The sequence below is a fragment of the Phocoena phocoena genome, chromosome 3 (genome assembly GCF_963924675.1).
Source record: "Phocoena phocoena chromosome 3, mPhoPho1.1, whole genome shotgun sequence".
NCBI lineage: Eukaryota > Metazoa > Chordata > Mammalia > Artiodactyla > Phocoenidae > Phocoena > Phocoena phocoena.
Window position 1 is genome coordinate 144,794,066 of NC_089221.1, and position 12,533 is coordinate 144,806,598.

Here is a 12,533-nt window from a genome sequence, read left to right on the forward strand (position 1 = left end):
CAGAATTGGAGATATTAGGACATAATGTTTAAAGAGCTACTTGTTGCTGTTGTTCATAGAAGCTAATGTAGTGGCCTTAAATATGTGCAAACTCTTCCTGGCTGGGTTTTAGAAAGGATCCCGACCCAGTAAGTGAATAACTTTAAGGACTGCATGGACACCTAGTGTATAAAAGTGGAATTTCTCACTTCCGGTATACTTGAACGTATCAGTCAAGATTGGCTCAGGCATGCTGCTGTAACAAAGAACCCCAAACCCTCCGTGGCTTACAACAGTAACAGTTCCTTTCTCCAATCATTCTGTATTATATCACCGGTCAGCCATGGCTCTGGACCATGCTGTCCTCGCTCCAGACCCAGGCTGATGATGTGGCAGAAGGAAAAGGTGTGCAGCGTGTGTGGTGAGATTAATAAGGTGAGGAACTATGATGTAACCTCCCCCCCCCCTCAGGAACGGGGTGCTGACTGTACAAAATTGGCGATTCCTCAACCACAGGGAGATTATCATGAGTTGCAAGGAAGAGACCAGGTTTGCCGAGATTCCACTGCAAACCAGAATTTGTAACCAGATCGCTATGAAATATGAAGCAGCCAACTGCCTCCCACGGTAATCCTCCTCGTATTCCAAAAGCCCCCCGTGATCAAACTTTACAGTCGCCAGCTTCCCCGTCTGTGAAACGGGCATGATGACGGCACCCACCTCAAATGTAAGCTGCGGGTCTTGAGATAATATCTGTAGAATGTCTACCACGGTGCTGGCCATAGAAGGGGTCCAAGGACTGGCAGCAGGTATTAATACTCTAATCATCAGAAAGCTTCTCTTTGCAGACCCCTCCATATAGTGGCCAGCACTGTTTCACTCCATCCTTTACCCCCCTGTATTATGTGTTTTTTATTTATAAAGAGTATCATTTCCTACAATCCAGCCCCTCACATCTGCCCGCATGTATCATTACTGATTCCAATGAACACTTATGGAGCACCTTCTATGTTCAAGATACTCTGCTATCAATAAATCTTCGGGGGTGGGGGGGGGCAGTTGCTGAACCTCCCTCTGGCCCTAAGCAGCTATTATCCTACCTGTAAAGGGAAACCTTTACAAAAGGTAAAGAGAGAGAGACTGACTGATTTCTCAGCCCCCACCATCAAGCAAATCAGTAGCAGAACGAGAAACAGAATTCTCATTAGTCAGGAAACTCATTTACTTCACAGCTCCCTTCGGTCTTTATCCTAAGGACACTTTAGTCCATCCCCACAGGCCAGAAAGATATTCTCATTTTCCTACCGAAGTAAGAGACAAGGAATAGCTGACCAAGAAAAAAAATAAAAAGTGCAAACAAAAGCCTATTTCAGAGTCCCCACAACACCCCGCCTACAAAAAAAAAAAAAAAAAAACCAAGAGGAGGTGATTGTACCCCGATATAGTTCTCACTTATTAATGTTCAATTCAACAATAGAAAGTATGCCCAAACTTGAGTTTCATTTTGCAACTAGAGTTGCATCGCTTCTACTGGGAGGACAGAGCTTATGCACCGCGGATTTGGCTTTTGTCCTTTTTCCATCTTCATCTCACTTTCTTATTTTTCCTTTCACTTCTGGGAGTCGTCTGAGAAGTTACTTGTGTACTCTGACCCGAACCCTTCTCACCCCATCTGTGGTCTTCTTGTTTTCAGAATAGTTTTTTTTTTTTTTTTTAAATAAAGAGATGCTACGGAACCCAAGATAAAAAGCAAGGCGGGGGCAGGCGTCTTTGCAAACGGAGACCACCGTTTCGTGGACGCCCTCGGTATATCCAGTAAGATCGGGGTATTGCTTGCTCTCTGATCTCCCAAAGCTGATGGTTGCAGTATGTTCTGTACCTTGGAATGACAAGATTGGGTACCAGGAAAGGGGAGCAGTTTTGACAAGAGTTTTCATATTGATGGGGCACTGGGGAGGTTGTCATCTTTGCCTGATGGACCCATCGCTTCCGTTTCTAGATATGAAAAATCAAAGCTTTGTAAGGCCTGGGCCCCAGCTGGATCTGCAGTATCTATCTGTGTCTCTGTTAAAACACAGAGACCCTCCTTGAAAGAACCGCATCTCCAGTGCAGCAGCAAAGCTGGCTCGAGGCAAGCGCCGATAACCCAATAGTATGTTTTTTTGGAAATCTTTTAAAAATAGCTAATTCCTCGGCTCCCTTCACCTGGTAATTACAAATCAGAAGCTATCGTTCTCTTGAAGCTGCCACGATTAGTTCTCATGTCCTGACCTCTGTACAGTGAAAATATGTCATTATTTGAGGCAATCGAATCTGGCCTCTTCAACTAAGTGACCTACATAGAACAGATAAACTGCAGGAGAAAATTAGGTGTTACCCAGACAGAAAGTGTACAGTAAATGTCACTTACTCTTATTAGCATGTATCATCTCGAAGAGTTGCAGTAGTGGGCCTTGCACTTCGGAGTAAGGTAGAGAAAGAAAACTTGGTTCTGAGGTGGGGATGTGTATAAGGAAAAAGCAGATGTACACGCAGGGACGCCTTGCCACCTTCATCCATGGCCATCAATCTGAGCTGTAAGGTTTGAAGATAGGTTTTTAACCTTAAAAGAATGCAGCCTGACTTTAGGTGGTGGTAAGCAAGCAGAATTAATTGCTGTGTGAACAATTTCCTAAGCATTGTTAATTGCGTTTCCTGTGGTTAATTGTTTCTCCCATCCCCGCCTCATACTAGGAACCTTTCCCTGTCAACAGCCCTTTCCCTCCTGCAGTGCTGGAAACGTAGCAAAGGCATCAGCCTGTGTCTGGTTGAAATGCCAGACAGACATGTGGTGGTTATTGCCTGGCTGAGAAATATGCAGGGGAAGGAAGTCCTTATTTTTTCACAAAGGAAGCATTTCTTAGATACGGACTTTGAAAGAAGGCAGGTGTGTGGAACTTGCCTTTCGCTCCACACAGTAAGAACAGCTCACCAAGAGCCATCAGACATAGGGGGATATTGGCTTAGCTCAACTCACCGGGACGCGGGCAGTTGGCACCAACAGAGTGACAAGGACCACCAGAAGGAAGTTTGGTGTCTGGAGGTTGGAGGTTGTATGGGAGTAAAACGAGAGTTTTGTAGGCGCGCTTGTTCGCTTAGCAAAGAAGAGGCAGTGCTTCAGAACTCTGTGTCTCATCTTGGACTGTGGGGGAGGGTAGAGATAGGGCAGGTGAGAGGGAGAGAGACAGTGAATCACCGTAGTACTATTTCCAGAAAAGGACTCCATTCCGTCACTACCCCCAAGCTTTTTCCACCATAGGCTCAAAAGATGTTCACTTGTCAGGAAGAGGGCTGGAGCGGAAAAATCCTTTTCAAGTTTGAAACAGGGAGGTGGGCTTTACCGTGGGCCGGTACTACTGCAGATACTGGAGGCTGCGTTGATATTTCAGCACAGGTATAGTCTCGTCTGCACCAGACCAGCAGGCTGGCCCCGCCGGGGGAGCCTTGATTTGAAACAGATTTAGATTGTGAGCAGTTTGGGGGAAACTATTCTTTTCAATGCCCCTGGACCACCAGTCTATAAACAGCTCTGTCCGGAGTGCAGGAAAGGCTGGGAGGGATGGAGAGTGCCCTTTACAGTGATTCCAGAGGGGCACTTTCCCCTTTAGGGTGGCACCATTTGGAAGGTCCGGGCTTTGTTTTCCCCTCCCTCCTCCGCCTGCCACTGGGGATGCTCTCCCCCTGAGGCTGTTGTTTTCTTTCCACTGGAAGAGGAAACCCAACTACCCAGATGTACTTGCCTTCGGTATTTAGCTAATCCCTGAGGCCTGGGGCAAGCCAGTGTTGAACTGCAGCTTCCTTCAAAGGCAGTCGTTTGGAAAAGGCACCTGGCCCTCCCCCTTGACATCTGCATTGCTGAATTCTCTATTCATGTTTTCATTACTTTGTCTCTCCTGCAGCCATGCATCTGCTCGGACTCAATTGGCAACTCCAGCCGGCAGATGGACACACCTTTAACAATGGGATAAGGACCGGCTTACCAGGAAACGATGATGTGACAACAGCGCCATCTGGAGGCAAAGGTGAGGTTACAGCCGCAGCTCGCCCTCTTGAGGCCACAGGAAAATTCAGAGCTCTCGCCACCTGGTTCAGGTTTTCTAATCCGAATCCTGTAAGGTATGCAAAAGGGAAGAAAAGGGGAGGGAAAAAAGCCCTGCATTTTCTAGGTAACCCCGTTCAAAGCTGTCTGCTGTTCCTGTCTGTGAGCTGTGTCTGGCTGGAGCCACTCGGAGCTGGCGCGGTGCCCGCTCAGAGCCAGGTGCACCCCTACGCTCTCTGCAGCGACCGGCAGGGTCTGGAGCTCCTTGAAAGCATCTCAAGGCCTGGGGAGCAGCAGGAGAAAGTCCTGCCTGATGGGGAAAGCTGAGAGCGGCAGGCGGCACGGGCCAGTAGACTAGAGCCCTCTCCCCAGGGGAGAGATGCAGCTTCCCCAGGGAGGAAGCAGCACCTGGCAAGGCATGAAAGAGAAAAGACCCGGAGCTGTTCCGCTTCGGGGGAGAAGAGAAAGGAGTTTTGACAACTCGGGAACAAAGCTTCCCTTGGCAAAACAGTGAAGGGGACAATAGAAATGTTTACTGAAGCAATCAGGCAGCAGTACTTTTGCAGGAAGAAAAGAAAAAAATAGGTGCTAACAAGGTGCTAAGAAAGAGGAGAAAAAAACAGAACCGTGGGGAAGTGGGGACGTGGGGCAATTAAGAGGCAACCAACGGCAGCCAATGGCACCATTAGGCAGGCTGGCATGCAGGGTAGGGGAGGATGCTTGACTCAGGATGGAAATCACAGACAGAAGAGATTGCACAGAAGGGTTCTCCAAACACAGAATTCTTCACTCTGCCTCTTAGCACACTAGGCAGTTCACCCGACATTTCTTAAAATACCCCACAGGGATATTTCAGCAATGGTAAGGGAAACATTTATTGGGCACCTGTTGTGTGCCAGATTTAACGTTGTGTAACTTTAGTAACCCTAAAGGGAGAAAAATTATCTTGGAGAAACCGGGGCCCAGGATGTTTTAGAAATTTACCCCAAATCCAGCAAGTAGGCAGGTACAAATCTGAACTCAGGTCTGTGACGTGTGCATCTTTAAGGGAGCTGTTGGGTTTTTCCTAGATCAGGCATTTTCCACAGAGGATATTCCAGAATCATCTTCCCATAGAGGTGTACATTAATTTAGCCCTGAGGTGCTAACGTTGCTTAAATTAGCCTCTCCGGAGCTGTCCTAATGCTTCAAGTGTGACTTTGTCGTCTTTTGATCGAGGCTTTAAGAGTCGTTCTCCTCATCTATCCTAATCATAACACTAAATTACCTTTAAGTAAGCATGAAAAAGTTTTACCTGAGGATGAAATTATATGCTTTCCATTATCGAGTGACTAAAACTAGACCTGAAAATGAAAAGTATATTTTACCTTAACTGACCCACAAGCCAGGAGCCAGATTTGCTGGCGTCTGCGCATCTCCAGGGCTTGACACCCCCTGTAAATGTAACTTCAGTTGCCTTTACTGCAGTGGTTCTCAGCTGGGGTGTTTTTGCCTCCTGGGGGCACATCTGGCAAGGTCTGAAGACTTTTTTGATTGTCACGTTTAGAAGAGGTGCAACCAGCATCTAGTAGGGAGAAGCTGAGATACAGTTAAACAGCCAACAATGCACAGGAGAGCCTCCTACGATTAGGAAGTATCCCATCCAAAATGTCCGTGGTGCTGCTCTGTGAGAAACACTGCTTTTGGGGGTCTCTGTTATGTTTGATCCACAGATGTCCTTTAATCTGCAAATCAACACTCCATTTTTTGAAAAGAGTGCAGAATACACATTTGAAATGTGAATATGCATTTTTTTTTTGCACAGGGATGTAGTTTATGTCCATATACCTACTGAGATTACATACACACGCTTTTTTAACTAAAAAACAATTTTGGGGGGGGGCCGCTCCTCGCAGCTTGTAGGATCTTAGCTCCCCGACCAGGGATTGAACCCGAGCCCTCGGCAGTGAGAGACCAGAGTCCTAACCACTGGACCGCCAGGGAATTCGCACAAACACTTTTTAAATAGCGTTCTTCACAAAAGGGAATCACTGATAGGCATGAACTTCCATAAGTGAAGGTCGGCCTCTCCTCCCGTTTGTGATTAAGCTTCATTTCCAACCCCACCGGCAGGACAGAAGATTCCCGGAAAAGAACAGGTCCTAGCTAAGAGTATGATGTCTCTAAATGAACAAAGAAACATTTTCCATGGTGTCTTTGGAAGGGCCAGAACTTTTCCCCTCAGAGGCCACCTGCTTTTGAAAATACTGTGTGAGTTGTATAACATCACACATAGCAGAATATTTTCCAAATGAGTTCTGAGCCAGAAAAGAGGTTACCAAGTCATTGTGCAGTGAATTTTGTCAGGAGGACTTTTATGATAAAGTCTGAGCATTTGAAATTGCTTAAAGTTGAAGTAGAACTCAGAACGTCTTCTTTCTGAACGCCAAAACAGTGCTCTTTCCTGTGACCGAAGAGATCAGATCTCTCCTTAAGTTGTTGTGAAGTTTGGTTTTAAAAATGACTAGAAGGGTTAGTGTTTTCACACACCCGCCTCTTTTTTTTTTTTTCACATCTTTATTGGAGTATAATTGCTTTACAATGGTGTGTTGTACCCGCCTAACTCTTTTTAAAGGCGGTGATCCTACGTTTGAATTTCTTTACCCAGTGACCTACTTCCTCTGCACAATCCAAATCTATACATTTAGATAACCTGGATCAATTCCAATCGACTACTTTTCCAGTGTTTCAAAGAGACAATCAAGATATATTGGCAATAAATTAATTAAATACCACCCTCTCCATTTTTTTGTGCTGTACGATAATCCCTCACTCCGATAATGTTTTAATCAAGATACACCACACATTGCCAGGGAGGTTAATGTTATTAAGCAATTACTAGGTAAGTATCCAGCAGAAGCAAATTAAAATGTAAGCAAAACACAGGCATGTGAGTCCCATCTAAGATGGCACATCGATAGAGATTTCATTACCTGGTCTTTAGGAGTGTTTACACTGCTCAGATTTGGAAAGGAGTCTAATAGGGCAGCCTACACACTCTGATATGTTAGTAGAAACAAAGCACTTGATTAATTGGTTGGGAGAATATATGTTCTTTGGGCTTTGTCTTCCCTTTTCCATTTGTTGTTGTTCACGGTTTATTTTTTCTCCATTCTGTCTTTCAATTAAAACTTAACGTGGTTGATTTGGTCGTTGGATTTCACATCAAGGAAGGGGAGCCCACAGACTGCCAGAATCACTCACCATCTCAAGCGTATTTCTATGTTAAAAGGAACGAACTCATACGTCTTCATTACAAGAGCACGGAACACTTTTTCTATAGATATCTGGGATTAGACAAGCCTTGAGAACGAAGATTCAGTACAGTGTTCTCACCTGGTCAGATGGCATAAGGGAATCCAGTTTGATTGGCTAGGTCCAGAGGCAAAATATACAAGAACTTTTAAAGGGCACGTCGTATGTAGCCAATTTGTGCACTGATCTTAAGAAAGAATAAACTCCCGAGTAGAATTTCATGGGTCACTCTCAAAACCTACACTCATTTTACATTCAAGGTGTCCTCTATATCTGGGGTCAGCAAACTGCATCTCATGGACCAAATCTAGCCAGCCCCCTGTTTTTGCAAATAAAGATTTATTGGAACACAGCCACGTTCATTCAGTGTCCCTGGCTGCTTTTGCACTCTGGCAATGGAGTTGAGTAGGTGCAACTGAGCCTAGATGGCCCCCAAAGCCTGAAATAGTTACTGTCTGGCCCTTTACAGGAAAAGTTGGCTGACTAGTCTTGATCACGTACAAACCCATTTCTACTTTCCTTGGACTTGTCTGTAACTACAAGTTGCAGGAGACTAGGGAGAAAGACAAAACTCCAATATATCAGTTTTTCCTTCTTGACATAATGTTGGGTATAATATATTCTCGGATAACTTCGCATTGACAGATGCTCTATACTACAGGGCTCTGGGGTTGGTCTGACTGGATGCAAACACCAGCTCCATCACTAAGGAGCTGTGTGGATGTAAACAGGTCATTTGCCCTCCCTCGGCCCCTGAGCCATCATCTGTAAAATGGTACCCCCTCATAAGCTTGCTGTCCCCCATAAGGAGATGTCATTTATAGAATATGGTGTGTGATATCAGATACTTAATAAGAGAACCGTGAATATTTGTTGTTTTTCCTGACATCATCATAACGTCCCTTGGTCGGTCCACTTAACAAGCCTCCACAGGCTGCCACTTCTTATGAGGTGCTGTATTTTCCAAAGGCGAAGGCTGCCTTCGGAATGTGAAGGTAGACAATCCTACCACTTCACCTTTTTCCTTTACCCTCTAAGAATGGGGACGAACCCTGATGAAGACTTCTTCTCAACCATGTGCTTGATGAGGTCAGTAGGAAGCAGGACTTCCCGTTCCAAAGGGCCAATGTGCGAAAATGAGCTGGCCAGCTCCTTGCAGCGTTATTTGTCTCACTGCAGCTTGAGTTCCATCACTGCCGGCATGTCTGTTTTAAGCCCCACCATTCTCGGTTTATAACTCAGCTGTAAACATTTATTTGTGCCTGGAGCACATTTCTTTCCTACCCTTTGAAAAAAAAAATCAGAATTTCCAGATGGTATGCAAGTTGGAAAAAAATGGCAAAGACTGTTATTCTGTTTAGAAACATGTTTTTCTACACTTGCCCTTTCAGCAAAAACTTCATAATGATTTTTACTAGTTGGCTTAATGTATGGTACTAGGAGCCAGATTAGCAGGGAGGTTGGTAATTCTTCCTCTGGCTCTCATCAGCCTCTCAATGAACACAACCCAGGGTTCCAAAATGATCACTTCCCTACATGGGGCTTTTTCAAAGTCGTTGAAGTTCCCAGAAGGACAAGGGGTCATTATGATCGAGCCAGCCATTGAGATACTGCACATCTACTGGCAGGTATACCGACAACCTACATACCAATGCAACAACTCCCCTCATTTTGGAGGCCGTGCTATTCTACCGTTGTTACAGATGGGTACCACTTAGTGCATCACATTGGTGGATTTCAACCTCTGATTGCCCTCCACGAGCCGTTCCCAGTTGCATACTTTCTGTTATACATGGCATCATCGTGGCTTGACATAGGTATTAATAATGAGATCCAGTTTCCCTTCCTGCCACATTCGCCCTGACTTTCACTGGCATGCTTCTCTTTCAGAGACCTGCACACCCAGAGCTTGGTCTCTGCTATCCGCTTGGATACGCCTCTCTTTGTCTCTCTTGTATTTAGCCCAGGGTCTGAAATGCAGTCAGCCTAGTGGTTACGTACGTGGGTTTCTGAAACGGTCGGACAGAGCTTTTGATCCCAGCTCTGCCACTTAAGACCTGTGTGATCCGAAGCGAGTCACTTTACTCCTGTGGTCCTCTTGTCTGAAAAACAGGAAACAAAAATCATAAAGGAATCCGGAGACTACATGGCAAGTTGTAACCACTCAATAAAATTTTTAGCTGCTATAAATAATACTAATAAACTGAACTACTTATTAATACAGAAGCATGTTGACCTGAACAGTCAGATGTATAAATACCTATTAACACCCTGAGTGGCAGAGATTTGGCCATTTTTGTCTAAGATGAAGAATTGAGGTTTCAAAAGAAAGGCCATGTGTAGTTCTGAGTGCTGAAGGATTTTGTAAAAATCATTATTGCTGTGTGACGCTGTGCATACTGTAACAGCCGCAGTGGACGCTCAGGATGGAAGTCTATTCCTGAAGAACAGACAGGCAACAGCCGGGTGAAGGCTCCTGGGCTGCTGCTGACTCAGACGAGCTAGTGAATCTCATGTCCTTAGGAGAATCTTTTCGCCTCTCTTCTGGTTAAACAGAATTCACAGATGGTTGTCCTGATTCCCAAATAAATGGAAACGAGGTGTAATGACTGAAGCAATATTCTGAATTCAACTTTATTTGCAATAGATAAAAATATGTGAGGCAGAAGAATCCGCAAGGCAGATTTATGCTAGGGTGCCTCCAGAGTTCAGTTTAAGTTTAGGAAGTATTAACACGAGGCTTCATTTCCGTGCTGTGACCGTGAGTCCGTTCCCTTTATCACTTGTTTGGGGAATAGTCTTGCTGTTTCCATAAATGAATTATGGCAACATTTTCTGAAATGATTAGCTTCTAATGTGGCGATGGAAGGCTGTTGTTTTGCTCCACATCAGTCTTATTTAACTGGTTGGAAGTTTAGGTACGTGTGTCTGAAATAGGCAATCGCTTCACATTTCCATGAGCAATCTTCCGTGGAGTTATAGACGTGGGCTGTCCTGTGAAATTGATCATTAGAGCGTTGCTTCCAAAATCCCAGAAATCTCATCTTTAAGCTGGAGATGAACCCGCAAGAAGCAATGTGTCTTAAGCATCTGCTTCTTAGGGCAAAACGATCACCATCTCCACTTTTCACTGTGCAACTCGTAGATAGAAAGAAAAGTTGGACATGGAAGCCACGGCTCTGGGGGATGGAGGCTGGACGCCATCCTGTTTGCCAGGACACTACGCTTGGTCATTGCCTAGAACCCAAGGGTGGTGGCCGGACTCACACAGAACGATTACAGAATGGTGTTAAATTCCTCTGTTCTTGATACTGTTGGTGCAGAGACTTCAGGCTGCCTAGATAATGGATCATGGGAATATGACAGACACCCCAACTTTGATGTTGACCAGAGATTACCTAGCACTACAGTCGACGCTTGATAAATAGTCGTTGCGTGAAAATATGAGTGAATGACCCACCCAGCCTTGCTTGGCACATTCATGGATCATTGTGAAATAAACACATGGCTGCCTTTCAGTTGCCCACCTGAGAAGCAGCTAGAGCCCACATTAACAGCTGCAGTTTGGGTGTTAAACTGGCCTTTGCTTTCTCTGGACGTAGCACTTTAATTCATGCAGTAGGTACCCCCCCAGGTCTGCAGATGTACTGACCACTCGTTGTGTATTGATTTCAGCTGCTCTGCAAGATGTCTGTTTCATTACAGCCCACTCCAGCCCTGGGCCCTCTTGTAGTTAATAGTGCACTAGGCAGCTGATACCATAAACTATCCATAAATCATCACATATTTATCCTCCAAATCTGGGATAGTTACAGGTGTTTTGCAGGCAGCACAACAACTGGATAGAAAGATGTAAAAGTGCGCGTCCTGTGTTACTCTGGTTAATCCTCAGAAGCAACCCCATTATACAGAGGAGTAGACAAACTCAGAGAGCGGGAGGGATCAGCCCGAGGGCACACGGCTAGTAGTTGTCAGAGCTGGGATTCAAACCCAGGGCTGACCAGCTCCACATGCAACATTGCCTCCTGAGAACTCAGAACTTCTCAATATGACGACACCCATCTTGGAGGTAAAGGTAGAAACCATAATTACTTTGTTTCCTTGTTGAGTGACTCTCGATGGCATCCTTTTAGGGGTTAACCATGTTTGTCCTAGAAGAGCTGGCATGGCTCCGGGAGCCCAGGTTCTGATCCTTGTTTGTGGGACCGGGACCCTGGTCCGGGCTGATGGCCTCTTTGACCTCAGAGGGCGGCACAGACCTCCTGGACATCAGCCCAGGGATTTGACCTCCAAGGACAGAGTCATGGAGATGGTTCCCCACGCTGGCTGTAGCAATTTACAAAAGCCACCTTTCCTTTTAATCTCTTGGGAGGCAGTATTGGCCTCACTTTTCCTTTTATTATTTTTAAAGCTACAGAAGTTATGCCCACTCATTCTGAAGGTTCTTTTTTATTTAATTTATTTATTTTATTTATTTATATTTTTGGCTGCATTGTGTCTTTGTTGCTGTGTGCAGGCTTTCTCTAGTTGTGGCGAGTGGGGGCTATTCTTGGTTGTGGTGCGTGGGCTTCTCGTTGCAGTGGCTTCTCTTATCGCGGAGCACAGGCTCTAGGTGTGCGGGCTTCCGTAGTTGTGGCACGCGGGATCAGTAGTTGTGGCTCGCGGACTCTAGAGCGCAGGCTCAGTAGTTGTGGCGCACGGGCTTAGTTGCTCTGCGGCATGTGGGATCTTCCCGGACCAGGGCTCCAACCCGTATCCCCTGCATCAGCAGGCGGATTCTTAACCACTGAGCCACCAAGGAAGCCCTTGAAGGTTCTTTTTTAGGTATGTAGAAAAAGTCTTTTTTCCTTTGGCTGTAAAGGCTATTAGTGTAACAATTGGCGAATTTGAATAAGATCTATAAATTAGATATATTTGGTTGTATCAATGTTAATTTTCTGTTTGTGATAACTGTACTGTGGTTCTGAAAAAGAATGGCCTTGTTTTTAGGAGAAACACTTGGAAATATTTTGAGGTAAGGGAGCCACCTGTTTATAACTTAATGTTTCAGAAAAAATATATATTTATATACAGAGAGAGAACACAAATGTATGTAACATTTATGGAATCTGGGTGAAGGATATGCAGGAATCTTTGTACCATTGTTTGAAATTTTTCCATAAATCTGAAATTATTTCAAAAT

At 45.1% G+C, this 12,533-nt stretch overlaps 1 protein-coding gene across 2 annotated transcripts in view; it reads left to right on the forward strand.

Moving 5' to 3' along the window:
• Positions 1 to 12,533, forward strand: part of TENM2 (teneurin transmembrane protein 2) — a 990,950-nt gene that overhangs the window by 754,540 nt on the left and 223,877 nt on the right. For both annotated transcript variants that reach the window (XM_065874146.1, XM_065874147.1), the window contains exon 6: positions 3,918 to 4,040. In XM_065874146.1, coding sequence (XP_065730218.1) covers positions 3,918 to 4,040 — 123 coding nt within the window. The remainder of the gene's footprint in view (positions 1 to 3,917; positions 4,041 to 12,533) is intronic.